Source organism: Aulostomus chinensis, chromosome 14 (assembly GCF_037954235.1).
Source record: "Aulostomus chinensis isolate RoL2024-O1b breed Wild chromosome 14, RoL_Achi_v1.0, whole genome shotgun sequence".
Classification (NCBI taxonomy): domain Eukaryota; kingdom Metazoa; phylum Chordata; class Actinopteri; order Syngnathiformes; family Aulostomidae; genus Aulostomus; species Aulostomus chinensis.
Genome location: NC_141333.1, coordinates 12293281 through 12308761, shown reverse-complemented (window position 1 = coordinate 12308761; position 15481 = coordinate 12293281). Strand labels below are relative to the sequence as shown.

Genomic DNA, 15481 nt, shown 5'->3' with positions numbered 1-15481 from the left:
GTACACACAAGGGGGGGGGGGTTCTATTTCAGTGGTTCTCACACACACACACAGATTCACAGAGGCACTAAAATAAGTTTGTGTATACGCGCACCCGCATATACACAGATTAGAGAAACACAGACAAACACTGGCACTATAATCAGGCTTGTGTGAAATAAATCTCCTCAAAGGCGTGTGTCAGGGAGTGATGGGGGACCAATGTGATGTCTGAGTAATAATTCTTTTAATGCGCCTTGTTTCACAGTTAGACTGTAATCAAACAAGAGGCTGTGGATCCCCTTGGCTACAGGGCTCAGTGAAACTACAATCACACCCCCTCTCCGCTCTCTTTTATGTAAAACAACTCTTTGTGACATTCTCAATCATAACCGCAGGTTTGCTGTTGCCGTGTACTTGTAGGTCGTCAGTGTTGATCATTCAGCGGCAACACTGCGGATCAGAGTTTAACATAAGCCAGTGAGACGTTGTAGAAGGGTGAATGCAACTTTGGTGTAAAATATTTTTAAAAAAAAGGTGTTTTATTCAGAGGTCTGACGACAACTGGCCCTTACGTGTTACGATGCTTGACGCTGGAGGAGCAGCAGAGGTTATTATCAGACTTCAGTGGAAACAGGTGAAGCCCCCCCACCCCCTCCTGTCCCGCACAGACTTTAATGCTACCAGAGATTGGCTGGTTAGGTATTGTTCCACAAAGTAATATCGGAGACCGTGTGAGCAAGTTTATTACGCCAGTTAAAATCCCCTTTAAACCCAAATCAACACTGAAACCAGTGAGTCATGATGTTAAGAGAGCAATATCACAAGACATCATAAAATCGACACTCAATGATGATTAAGCACTGATCCCACCTCGTCCTGTTGTAAATATGCTTTTCCAGACGTAGATGCAGACTAGCATAAAGGGCTCTAAGTGTCTTTTTTTCGGGGTGAACTCTATGAAATTTTTTTTGCCACAAAATGGCTTTGAATAAAAGAGAGATATGCATCGATGCAAAAATACAACAGACTCAACTGCAAAATATAAAAAGACCATTAGGCTAGCAAACGGAGAAAAGCAATAGTTCTCCCGCGCTACTGCGAGCGGTCTGGAGCATCTTCAGGAGAGGACTAATTGTGGCAAAAGAGATTCTCTCTTGGTGTGTCCCTGAGCCTGACGGTAGAATGGTAGTTAGCATAAAGAAGACCATGCAGTCGAGCGGTAAAGAAAGAAACAAAGCAGGGCTTAAACTTTAACTTAACTTTAGATCGTTTCAAACTAAGGTCTAATATTGGATATCTAATAGCTAATATCAGGATTTTTCATCAGTGGTTTAAGTACAAACTTTCATTTTGTTCCAGATCAAAACTGTTCTACTATTAGATAAGTATTTCTAGATGACAGTAGGTATGCGTGACAGCCGTCTTTGTACAGTTTCCCAAAGGCACGGTGAAGGATTTACTTAAATCCTGCCATTTGCTTTGCGCTGCTCTCGTTGGGTTTGATTTGGACAGGCTGACCCAGACTTTAGATTGACTTCAGGAGTGATGCCAACAAACACACACAAATGTCCACAGTTTATGGTACAGCTCACGGAGGAGGGAAAAAAAGATGCGGAAAAGGGAGGGGAAAAACGGGAGAGGCCAAGTGCTAGGAGAGATGCATAAAAGAATAAAAAGACAAGATAAAGAGAGAGAGAGCGAGAGAGAGAGAGGGACAAAATGAAAGAGTGAGACTGAGTTGGAATCAGACAGAACGAAAGGCGAGTATGACAGGAGGACAGAAAAACAAAACAAAAAGGGTGATTTTCCACATCAATACCATCTCCTTGTCACACTATTCTGTCCACTTGGGCAGCTGACAGGAGCGGATGAGAGGAGAGAGAGAGAGAGAGAGAGAGAGAGAGACAGAGAGACAGAGAGAGACAGACAGACAGACACAGAGAGACAGAGAGAGAGAAGTTGATGTCAAGGCAAACAATCAAATTGGCCATTTTTAACACATCATAATGTCTGTTCCTGTAGCAGTGGTGAGCGTGGAAGAAACAGAAATCTACCACTGAAGCCCAGACAGATGATTATTTTGAAAGACTCTCTCTCTCTCTCTCTCACTCACTCTCTCTCTCTCACTCCTCTATCCTCCTTTGTTTTCCTAGCTTTCATTCCAAATGCACAAGTTGACCTCTATGTAAGCGCCGCAGAAGACAGGAATAAATCATAGTGGTGCTTATTAGAAAAGCTGTATATTCATCAGACTATAAGAGGTACGCTCTCTGAGGTGACTGCTCATGCATGTGATCCACAAGCATCTGTAACAACTGAACGTTTGTGCATTGCGAAGCACTTCTTCCATAACAAACTACAAGGCTTTGTTTAAACCACATGCAGAGTTTTGCAAGGTAATTGGCCAGTGGTGCCACTGAGCCGTAGCTTATAATTTCAAACAAATTGGGTCATTCTCTTCCCTTCTTGGAAATGTATAATTTGAGAGCGCAACAAAGATTGAAATTGTATGCAAATGTATTGACAACTGAACAATTAAAGAGGAGGTCTTGATTTGTGTGGGTGTTAACTGCAGTGCCTGGAGGGCTTTTATATGGGAGTGATTCCGAATCTAATTCTGCAACATGGGATAAATAAAATGTTTCCAAAGCTCACCTGTGTCCCATCGAGGCAGTGAATATAGGCTGTTTGTGTGTATTTGTAGAAAACATAGCTTTTGATATGCTTACTCAGTGATTTGATGCTACTATATTTGAGCTTGGCATAAATAAAGTGTCTGTGGAAATGGGTATGTAATGAGTTTTCGGTGGGAATAGCATGTTTAAATCAATTTAATCATCTCACTTACAAGAAGTGACAAAGGAATATGTTGTTTTATGAGCGTCTATATGCGAGAGGGAAGAACAGGCATGAGGCCACGGGTAAATGAGTGGATTATGGTGCTGCTGGTAAAAGCCAAGAGAGGGACTTACTGACCCATTTAATGTCCACTTCCAGTGGAGCCGCTTGTTGGATGTGACCCCATCCACTCCCCCATAATCCTACAAGAGATGATCTTGCCTCGACATGAGCAACGTTATTGGTCTTGACAAGAACCCAACTGTCTGCCACACAGGGTCTCAACATCACTTTGATGTGATTGCATTCCATGACGGAACAAATCATGTGCCAGAGTTGTTTGTGCACTTGAGAAATAGGGGAGAAAAGCAAATAGGAAGTGCAGTGTGGAGTGGTAAATGCATTACTTCCCACAGTAATGTCTCAAACTAATCCTCTGTGTGTGCTCTTTGATTAAAAAAAAAGCTGCAGATACTTTTTAAAGCGAAAACACAGCTGTAACATCGACGATATAATCATCCATGCTGTGTTGTACAAATGATTTCTGCATATTTAGATGTGGATCAGCTTAGCTTTGCCATACACATCAGAGGATTTGAACATGGCTAAAATTATATTTTGTTATTCAGCTGCTCAAAACATACTACCTCCAACTTTTTTAACACCACAAAACACTCTGATAGCTTGTTTCAGTGTTTAGTGAAGCATGCAATGAATTGCACATCAAGATATCACGGAGAGGGCGTCCAGTGACAGCTAGAAAAAAGTGCCATCATTTATGTGTCAACATCAGCCGAGTGGGAGGACAAGTTTATTGACATCTTGATGATCATCCTAGACCATTCCCCTTGCGCTCATCGACTTCAGCTCAACATGCATTAGTCAGCAGCAGCGCCAGGCAAATGTCCCAGAGAACAAAGTCCTCGTTGACATTAAAATAAAGATGTTTGGATACGGAAGCCATGTGTCAGGTATGTTTCCATACTTACAGGGAGGGAGGGAGGTGGGTTCCTTCAAGTCTTTGGAAGTGCAATTATAAATGTAGTATCTATGACAGAGAAGATCTTTGCTGAACTGAAAACTTGGAATGCAGCTCAGTCAGAGGGCAAGAAATGTTGTGTACACACACACACACACACACATACATATATACACACACACAGAGTTCTGCTCAAGTTTCTTCTTCTTCACTCAACAGAACACAAAAGACAATGTGTTTTAAGTGTGTATGTAAAATATAAGTATCATATAAATTTTGTTTTACAGGCATGACATCTGTAAATATCTACTGTTATGACATCGGGGAAAAAAATGCAGTATCATCCATCACTTCTGAAAACTGCTGCATTGTTGCCTAATATTCACAGTGTAATTACCGTAAATAAAATACTCTATGTAAACTAACCATCATGCAAAGATGTATTGTATTATGTTTGTTAGATGAAAGAAATGGCATTACTATGGTCCCTCTGCGAATGAAGCCTGCCAGAAACAAATTCTTCAACAGTTTTCTTGGATCGACCGGGATTTTAATAGTTGTGTATTCCTAAAAATGCTTCCCATTTAAGAATATCTTAACAGGGAGTTTTCAAAACACAACAACAACAACAAAAAAAAACCATTGGTAACTTTCATACTACAGATGAAAATCTTGCTTTCAGACCTGCATAACTATCTTTGTTACAGCAACATTCCCTTGGTGGAATCTAGATTGATGATTTTCCACTGGTTGAACCCAACTTGACATCCCCAGGTTGAGCCTTGTCCATGTAAATGTGGACCAGCAAACATGCTTGTAAATAGAGTCCTTTGATAATCTGTAGAAAAGTTGCTTGACCTCGACGGCTCATCGCTGACTGTGCTGAGCATTACATGGATTTAGGACTCTGGGTGAGGGGGGGATTAGGATAATTACGGCTATTATATTCTCAGTGCAAGGACTATTGCAGGCCTAGACTAGCCTCTTCTCCGCTCTTGACAGCTAAATTAAAAACACGTGCTACTGATATGACCCTGGATGATTGATCTTCTTCCCTTGTGTCTACCATCTCTTTCTCTCTATAACAGATCCTTGAATCCTTCACCTAACAGTATCTTTTTTTTTTTTTTTTTTTTTTTGTAATGGCCGATGGGAGATCTGGTGTTCCAGAATCACTTGGGGAATGAGCTAACCTTGCCCCGGGCCAGACTTTGCACCTGTCCGGGCATGTATGTTTCCAGAGGTGAGAGTATATCTCTCGTCCTGTCTCGCTCTCTCTTTCTAAAAAAAAAAAAAAGGGGGAGGGGGGTTATGCTAGCAGGGGTCCCTTGAGCTTTAGCACTAGGGACTCAGGCAACGCCCGGATGGTAAACCTTTCCAAATCCCAAGATACTGATCCCTTATGATATGGTAACTGGCTTCGAGGTGTTGTTTACCACAGAGCCCCACTCACTTCACCACACCCCCCTCCTGAGATTCTTCCCGACTCTGCAAAGCCCGCGTAACATATCTAGGACATATTAGATTCTAAATTAAAAATCACTCAGCTGTGACACCTGATACATAGATGCAGGAATATCAAAGTAATATCATAGTGAACTTGAAAGCAACTAAAATCACAATTTCAGGAATGTAATTTGACGTTTATGTCTGCAGAGGAAGTGATTACAGGGTAGGGTTCTTACCGTGAGCTGGATCGGGTGGGCCAAACTCCAGATTGTACCTCAGGATGTAAAAATTATTCCACACATAGAGCTGGTTATCTCGTGGGTTGTAATCCACTGCTGCAATGTACTGGTACTGGTTGGGAAAGTGGATATCAACATATTCCCCACGGTTCTGTTTGGTATTGTAAATGTAATCGATCAGGCTCTTGCTGACCTCGCTCTCGTTGTCTTCATAGGTGGAGCGGACCACATAGAGTACTCCACAGACCATGAAGGCATTAGAGGCTGAGCGTTTATCATAGGCCGTGTCCCAGGTAGCCTCAAAACGTAGCGTGTATGGGTTCAACTGGCTGATTACCATCATGCCATTGTTCTGCTCTGTAGCGTAGATCACCCACAGCCCGTTCTCATCTACCGCCAGGTCAATGTCTGTTTTACCACCCCACCTATAGGGCGAAGTGTCATGGTAATTTGCGTTATTAATGATCGCCTCTCCGCTTTTGATTCGAGTTCGTAGGTCAAACTTGACAATGTTACGGGTACGTTCCTTGTTGAAAAAGACAGCCCCATCATAGACCACAAATCCAGTCCCATCCACTCGGTGGGGAAGCTTGTAGGTGACTGTTTGTCGGGCGTTTTGGAAGTCATCCAGGGATGAGTACTCAATAAGAGTATCTGTCCTGTAAGGAGTCCAAGGCATAAAGTAGATTTTGTCGCCAGCTTGCAGTGGATCTTTGCACCAGGCACCCGCTTGTTGCTCCGCTTCAAATAGAAAGGAGGGATCACCGACAGCTTTCAGAGTCCCGGGACAAAGAAAAACTAGTAATAGAAGAAGAGTAGAATAAGAAACACACAGGTTAACATATGAATAACACCAATTTATAAAACTCCATGTAATATCAATGTCATATTTTGTTTTTTACTCTATGAATTGTCCACAAGGATTTGGGACAGACAACACATTGAACAGTGGCTAAAAAACTGCCAACCGCTAATAGCCAATATTCACAAGCAGTGTAAGGATTTTAACTTTTCTGCATAGCAGGAAAAAAAGAAATAGGACAGTTATAAAGCATAATGTTTTAATAAGTCTGAAACAAAAAGAAGCTTTGCCTCATAGACATTTACTGTAGGGAGTAGAACAAAAATGAAGGGAAGTAGAACAGAAAACCAAAACTTAACGAAACAATTGGTCCTGTAAACAAAAAAATGCAGCCAACTAAAGTCACTTGGCAACAGACGTGTGAGAGGTTATGAGAGAGCAGGAGTCAGCAGAGTCTGCAAAATATTTGTGTGGACTTAGATGTGTCTTAGTTACAAAACATTTCTACAATATATGTGTATATTTATATATGTGTGTATATTCATATATACATATATAAATAAACCCGAGAGACTATATAGTGGGGCAAAGGTCGCAACCACTGAAATTTAAAGTTCTTTCGGTACGGTTCTCTTGACTTGTTTTGCTCTGAGGCATTGGAATCAACAGAGAGAAGAGCAGCAAGTGGTCAGGTGAGAATAATGGCGAGACGAAGAGAAAGAACGGGGGAGGGGTGAGTTCTTGGAGAGAAAGGGACCATAGAAAGCAATAACTTGAAAAAAGGTCCAAGAAACACTGTTACCATGGCATGCTATGGAAAATGGTTCGTAAGCCAGGCAATATGAAAATTTGCTGAGTAGCAAAAGCACCCAGGCAGAATGAGGAGAGGAAGCCCCTATGGACTGCAGCCAATAAGCCCCCATTTACATCTTTTGGCTGCCTGTGTTCTTCTTTTTTTTTTCTTTTTTTTTTTTCTTTTTGCCAGTCCTACTTCCCTTGTTGCACTACACTGGCTATTAGCATTACATTTTGGGGGGAAGATCAATGCTATGATGAGGTTCGTAGGGGCCATCATCACAGGGAAAATAGGTTTACAACCAGATGCCACAAAACAAGGAGCTAAAGTTTGGATTGTGTCTGTTATTTACCTTTTTGTTCCACTTCTATTTAAAGCGTTGGAAGAGAGAATGAAAGGGGTGCAAGGGGGAAAAGAAACAGATTAATATGAATTAACGGTCATAGCTATATGATTACATATGCAAAAACACCTCATGAGACATGAACACAGATGGGAAGACCTATTCAGAGAAAACAGCAAACGTTATGGTCCACGGTCCTGTCTCAGAAAAGGAGTTAAAAGGAGTGTCACAAATGATTTATAGCAGAGTGGTGGATGGATTTTTGTTTGTATCAGACGGACTGCAAACTTCCTGTGAACTCTTCAACAGCTTCTGACATTCACTACTACGAGTAATATTAGTAATAAACGATAATGTAAGACATATTGATCTCTGATCAGATGGATCCCCAATATCTGCTCCGCTATATATTTATACTGTAAACATGACTTGGTTAATAATTAAGCTGTCAGACCCACAATTACATCACGGCCAAGTCATCTACAATATAATTAAATTCTGTCTATTGAATAATTTAATTCTTGTAGGTTCATCAGAATTACATTTTGATGAAATAGAAAAATCTATCCACCCACAACTATAAATCAAGTCTAATGCAAAGTACAGATGTCAGTTCTTTTTTTCCAACAGAGATTCTAGATAAGAATAATCAAACATGGAGTACTGGCTCCTTAAATTTGAGTTGAATAAAGATGCAATTTCACCATTAAGCCTCATTAATATCATAGCTACGTAAGGATCTGACACTATAAACTTCCTTTACCATTTAAAATTCAAAAGGCGAATGTATGTGTGAGGGAAAAAAAACTGGAACAGGTCATCAGTGTGAATCACTGGAACACATGAACCAATATAAGGTTTGTGCACTCACTGAAAGAATATGAGTTTAATTCCACAATACAACACTGTGCTTAATTTGTGGAGTAATTTGGGCTTTTGAGATAAAAATCAGCTATGCACGCTGCAGCCTATAGAATATGTAAATCAGCCAACATCATTTTCAAGGCGCTCTGAAGGCAATTATTCAAAGATCCATTACCCAGTCGATTAATCTCATGTAAATGTTTTTTTTTTATTCAACACGGCACAACACAATAACTCCATGTGTTACAATGAAATCACCAGCTGATTTGTAACTGTGAAATCAAGACACTGATGTTCTAAAAGCATTTCACAGATGACAAGTTTACATAGATTAAAAAAAAAAGTCCTGATGCAAAAGATAAGTTCCCCAAGTAAGTCCAAAGTCTAGGTCAGAATTCTAGACTGTTTAAATCATGCATGTCTCAACACGCCCAGAAAAATAAAGTACATTTTGGCCCTCTAATGGTTTTTTCACTCTAACCTCCAAGGTACAGTTTTTGCACTCTTGGGATGTATGTGTACCTTTTGGCCTTCAAAAAAGTATATATAGGTGCCTTTAGGTCCAGTAATTAGCCCTGAAGGGTATCTTAGTGGAATAAAGCACACCTTGGGGTACAGAAATGCACTTTTGCTGTACCCCTGTTTAAACAGAGACGACAGAGTAAATGTGATGCTCAATGACTTTGTTTATGCACTCGTCTCAATTCCGAGATAGAATATATCTGAGAAAGCATTTTTTTTTTGGTTCATGACAAAACAGATGCAAGCGAGTAGAGAACCAATGCAGTGAACTACTACGACAAATTCCATTAATCTCATCTATTCATATTATTGATGAGAAAAATACTACGCTGTGAATGCTGGACCCGTTATGTCTCCTTTGTGTCTGCAGGTTGGTAGCTGTATGTTTTTAAAAGATATTTAGGGACTGTTCTCTATCTATTTTATATAACTTTCTTTTCATATTTTTCCTTATGAACAGAAAAGAAAAAAGTACAGTATAAATTCTTCACTTAAGAGAGATATTGCCAGGTGATACAGAATATTTGGTAGCACTGTTTGGTAGCATGTTTTGCTAGCATAGCAGTGTTGTTGGCTGTAGCATGCTTAAAAATACCAGTCAAAGCTGGAGCCGATAAATATTACTGACCACTGAAAGGTCATGCATATTTGACCCTTTTATGCTGAGGAGAAAAACCCGATATTAGTGGGTGTTAGTGGATTTTAATCCAGTGTGAAAGTGGTACATCATCCAAATCTCCTACTTTCATTGGATGGCTGCACTAACATGTAAATAGACTAAACTTAAAATAGTTTACAGCCTTTCTGAAAGGAAAATTATTTTTTATATGAATTTTTACACACATAGTTTGCTCAAATAATTTCTATTAATATGGACTGACTCATTACAACCATTCCCTTGCTACGATATGTCTAACATGTACACGTTAGTCCTCTCGTGTTAGTTTCCCGGCCGCGTATTTCTTATATTTCAGTCTTAGATGGCTCGAAGGATTCATTTCAACCCAGAGCAGCTAAATGCTGAACCCATTCTTGAGGCCAGGCTTCAGCATGGGATCATCAGCATAATTGTGAACTCAGCTCCCCTCATATGCTGCAGCCCACCAGCATCAAAGACTCCAAGTTCATACAAGGATCTGAATCCATCATTAATAGTCTAGTCTAACTTAGACTTTGGTGAATAAAAGCAGTCAAAAGTAGTGATTTCGAAGGATCTGTCAATGCACAACATTCTGCTGAAGAAAATTCCAGTGTATTGCAGCTAGGCAAAGAGAAAAATACACAAGGAGGAAGTAAACAAATCAACAACAGTTGAGATCTCAGACGCCTCCTCAGCCACATAAAAACACAGGGTGAGAAGAAGAAAGAGAAATCTGGAAGGGAAAGAAGAAGAAGAAGAAGAAGAAGAAGAACATATGACGGGAGACCTGACAATGTTAGTTCGAGATGTGAAAGAAGAAATAGCAATCAGTGTGATCAGAAATCATTGGATGGAGAGAGTGAGTCAGGTAGCCAAGGAGATTTCCTGCAGATTGCACAGGGGGAAGGGAAGAGAGTCAGTCACTTTTAATAAAAAAAAGAACAACATTAAAACATGAGATACTCCCATCCCACATCAACCCCCGAGATTGTAAAATGTTTCCTCTTAGACATTTAAATGATTCAAGAGACCCATCTTTCATATCACAGGTTGCAAATCATATAATTTCTAATAACACTGGTCAATAATTGGGTGTTGCATCTTGCTAGAATGTCTGCCGTCAGCTGCAGGCTAGGTGGCTAGAGTATTATTTAAAAATATTGAATTAGAGTATCATATAAATGTTATCAAAAGAAATATCTGAGGAACAAAAATACCAAAGGTGGTGGGGCTTGTGGGGTGGGGGGGTGGTGGGGTGGTGGTGGGGTCAACAGTTTTAGCTTAACTTCATGTTCCTTATCCGGCCAAGATGGCTGGTATCGAACTGAGGGTTTACTGGATTTAACCACATATGGAATCATTTGCATTGTTGATTGACTATGCCTACTGGCACGGCTCTACACTGTCACAAGCATGAATAGTCATGGCTGGCTACCCCCCCCCCCCCATGTTCAAAAATGTCTCAAAAGAATCAGTGTTAATAAAGAAACACCTTGGCTTTTATGTTGCCTTGTTCAAGCAATTACCAGAGCCAACTGACAGAGTGACAAGGTGCCAGGTGAAGGCGAAATTTACATCCTTGGCTGGAACATGAAGATAATGTTGTTAATGAGGGCATTTCATGACAAAAACCAAGTTATAATGCCAAAAGGATGAAATGGTAGAAACATAGGCGACTTGTCGCATAAGGCCACTTGCACAGAAGTGAAAAATCCAAAAATTGCTTCCATGTTTTTTTTTTCTTCTTTTTTTGTAAAGGCTTTTAAACAATAGAGCTAATTAATTACATACCAAATTACATTCAGCGCGGGTACAGCGCCAAAAACAACAACAACAAAAAACCCAACAACAATTGTTTATTACATCAATTGTTAAACCGCTGCTTGTATTTCATGGGACAGACAGAAAGCTTTTGAGGGACTAAAGTTACTACAGTCAAAATGAGGACACAGTCTGCGGTCCCAACGTTGATCAGCTTAATGGGGGATTTAATACGTTGTCTTGCAAATCAACTTCTCAAGTCTTATATCCCAGCAAATCCAGGGGATCCTAAGCTGCTGAACCACTGTAATGTTTTAATCACACATCTAGATTTTTTGGCATATGATCTGCCCTGTCTGAAAACTATAGAGGACTGATCCCATCTGAAAACTCTAACATTTTCCTTTCTTTCTTTTTTTTTTTGTTCCTCGGGTGTGGAAAAGCTCAATAAATCTTCCCTTGTGATTACCTTTTTCCACATTACTCTCTCTGGGGGTATATGGATTTAATTTAAGGGGGAACGAGGAGACAGAGGGCTGGTATGAGGAAAGTAACAAAAGACGAAACTTGTCTATAAATCACAGTCTATCACAGAAGACGAGTTGGACTTGAGATGGGGGAAAAGCTTTTGGACTGGGCTTGCTTGGACTGGGTCACACTGGGAGAACAACTAAGCACTTACCGGGGCAGTTGCGATAGGATACATTCTGTGTTCTTGCTCCTATTCTGGTTGGGCATGGACCTTGAGAAGCAAAAAGACGGCGCTACAGACATGCATAAACTGAAAGTGCTGAGAGTGACCTGCTTGGACAGACTTTACCAAGACTGTGAGTCCTTGGGAAGAAGTTTATTTTTCACCGCACTACGGCAGCCTCCAAGAAGGAGGCTAAAGACAATCATAACAGTGGGTGAACACGAGTGCACCTTGAGGCTAATCCTACTATTAAAGCTTGAGGTAACGCAGCAAGACATGGGATCAATACTTCACTTAACTATGAGGCAAGTAAAAGAAAAGAAAAAAAAACAACCAATAAAGCAACAAACAACAGTTAGATGTTTAAGGTGACAGGATTCGACCATGCTGGATAAGCAGGACTGGACTCAAATACTCTTTATTGCTTATTCCATTTTTAATTACATGTCCTCAATGCCTGGAAGAGGTTAACCTTTAGGTTGTAATGAGTTTCACCATCTAATGATGCTCACTAATGCATTCTGATTCCACACTAAGGAGAACAGCTTAGACAGGTATACTGGTAATGAGTAATGTCAGACTCATGAGTTACATATAAAAAGCACTCTAGGATGTTAGAGTGTATTATTGATATTTGAGTTACCTCATCAGCTCATCTCAAACTGAAAGATATTGGTGTACAAAACAGTGATTTTAATCTAAAATACTATCTTCCCATCACTCCCATCCTAATTATTTCAGTTCCACCTGATTAGTGATTCTGGCAATTCATGTAAATCTTTGTCATTAATCAGTTTGTAAAGGTTACATGGGGGAATTTCCTTCACAAATTGCAAATGAACATGACAGCTTAAAGGACAAAAGGGAATTTTAATGCAAAAGGGCAATCTAAATTTTGTTTGGGAGATGAATGGCAATGAATATTTTAGCATCTCAGGAGAAGAGAAAAAAATGCGAACAATATCTCTTCAGATGAAATATTATCTTGTTGACTTATGAGTGGAACCATTCTGCTCCCTTACATAATGAAACATCTGTTTAGATATTTCAACATCTGTTGTACTGATGTATATTGAGCCGTCAAGGTGAGCTGCCTTTTTTTTTTTTTTTTTTTGTCTGACAGACTTTGCTGCACAAGACTTGAGTAATGTGAAACTGGTTTGCCGTTACGGGGAGCAGGCACGACTTCCTTTACCCTCCTTCTGTTCTGCTAACTCATAACCAGGCTCAATCCACTGAAAACACGGTGAGCGCATCAATAATAAAAGGCAGCACAGAAGAGGACCAAAGGGTTTTACAGGTCATATTTCATGAAAAGTTCATGGTGTGACATAGATGGAAGAAGAGACAGAGGGGAAAAAAAAAGGTGCTGAAAGGTGTTGGAGACAAAGCGAGCAGACAATCTAGACAAGGCAGGAGCAAGAAATGGGACAGGAAATGTTATGTTGCTGAAGAGAGAGAGAAGGACGAGAGAGAAGCTGAGGACAAGAGAGTGTGGGTTAAGAGGGGAGGGAGGGCTCTCAATTCATGACAGAAGGGTCACACTTACTGTAGGGCACACACTCATACTGGACCTCCAGGTACTTGTAAGTTCCTGGGCAGGGGTCTGGGAAGACATCTGAGCCCGTGATCACAATACACTGGGTCCGATTGTTGCATCTGTCAGGAATACAAACACACACATACACAAAAAATATATAAATATATATATATATATATATGAATATATAATTAAGGCTGCGTATCAATAAAATATTCCCTGCAGAACTAATCAAGCAAAGCGGATTAAATTAAATCAATTTATGCCTGTGTAAAAGCGGACTAATGTACAAAAATGTAGAAAACACATGTTCTGTTGGAATACACCTGCAAAGACAGTTACAGAGAAACTGGGTGAAATAAATGGTGAACTGCCTTGAAATGCAATTTCGCCAGCTAGGAAAAAAAATGGGAGCCAACTGCAGTCATTTTTGACATTTCTCTCACTGAGTGCTTATTGGGTCTTCTTCAACATTTGTATGGTGTTAAAGAGGTACTTGGTGTGCTGCATTATTCCATGTGACTGAATGTGAAAAGGCCAGGAAAAGAATCCAAAAGCCGTTTCAGCTCTCTAGTGAATATCTGGCCAACAGTATATAAAATTCTCACTTTTTCTGAATGAATCGTATAGTTACACGAAATCTAGCTGTATTTAATCTCTTCTTAAAATCCCTGTTATTTGTGAGGATGACAAAACCAAACTGTGTGTGTGTGTGTGTGTGTGTGTGTGTGTGTGTGTGTGTGTGTGTGTGTTAGAGCTCCAAATTAATCCAAATGTACACAGACAACACAAATCAATCCAACAAATATCAATGCAAACCAGGAAAAGTCCTCTCACGGAGGAGTTGGACCTCCTGCAATTTTAGAATTTCCCCCCAGTGTCTGTGTTTTGTGGTTTTGTGGTGTACAGTTGCACGACGCCTGCCTGTTTCCCCTCGAATACACTGACGTATTGATTTGAGCTCGCCCCTTCCTGGAATGGGTCTGCGTGTATTGTGTGGCTTCATAAATGTCTTGAATTTGCACCCAAAATGCCATCAAACGCCTCAGTAATTATTTCCACTGGGAGCTCTGAAATTCTCGACCCAAAAGAGTCACAAACACACACACACACACACACACACACACTGGATTTTGGTTCTCTGGGGGAACTGAGGGTTACCAACCATTTGCTGTACTGAAATAATGATGATGACATCAATACCCCAAAGCAAGCCGTCTTAGCCACCGAAGGGACTAAAAATTCTATTGGAGCCAGATCAATAAGCCTGTTCTGCTGATTAAGCAGGGACCAGAGATAATATTTGTGTCTTCTCATCCAAGTACACTTTGCCTATTTTCAGCAAACCATTGGAAAATGTATTACCAGCTGCATTGTATTGTGCTCTGGGTTTTGCTTTTTTGCTTTGAGTTCCTAATAAAATCATCACTCTGTGCCCAATATAATATTAGGCAGCGTAGTAGATGAGTGGAGAGCTGGTTTGTAACACTGACTAAACACAGTGGGATGCAAGTTGGTGTCTTACTTTCTCATTGGTTACAAACTGGGAGTTGATATCCCGATTTCACTGCATTTTAAGTCGTACTAACCCGTGTAGAACCCGAGAGTCTCAAGCAGACTGGACCCGATTATTATGGAATTATTTCTTTTCTCTTGTCCGTCTTAAAAAGAACATCATATTGAAGTAATTTGTAACAATGATAATATTTTAATATCATTGTTACTATTATTTTTAAACAACCCCATGCTATGAATACACGCAAGACACTGTGGTTTACTATAGTATAACTACTTGACCCAAGCCTGATGATACAATACTCACAGGACAACTGAGTTTTGGCTTTTATTTCCCTTCTAGTTCACTCCAGGATTGCGTGGCAGAGCAGCACAAACTCAGTGCTCCGGCTCTCATGAATGGCGTCGGCTCTGGGCCTGGTTGCCTGTCAATTTTGGTTTGGTTACCACTCTGCCGGACTTTAGTTTTACGACTGTGCACGGCACAGAAATGCATTCGACATGTGAAAAACTGCTT

At 40.3% G+C, this 15481-nt stretch overlaps 1 protein-coding gene across 17 annotated transcripts in view; it reads right to left on the bottom strand.

Moving 5' to 3' along the window:
• Positions 1 to 15481, bottom strand: part of adgrl2a (adhesion G protein-coupled receptor L2a) — a 96187-nt gene that overhangs the window by 30316 nt on the left and 50390 nt on the right. For 16 of the 17 annotated variants that reach the window (XM_086225407.1, XM_086225397.1, XM_086225392.1 and 13 more), the window contains exons 4-5: positions 13459 to 13568; positions 5485 to 6285 (exon numbers count right to left, since the gene is read on the bottom strand). In XM_086225407.1, the coding sequence (XP_086081533.1) occupies positions 5485 to 6285; positions 13459 to 13568 (911 nt within the window). Of the gene's footprint in view, positions 1 to 5484; positions 6286 to 7437; positions 7453 to 11897; positions 11958 to 13458; positions 13569 to 15481 lie in introns of all 17 variants that reach the window. The other variant, XM_086225405.1, reaches the window with a different exon arrangement.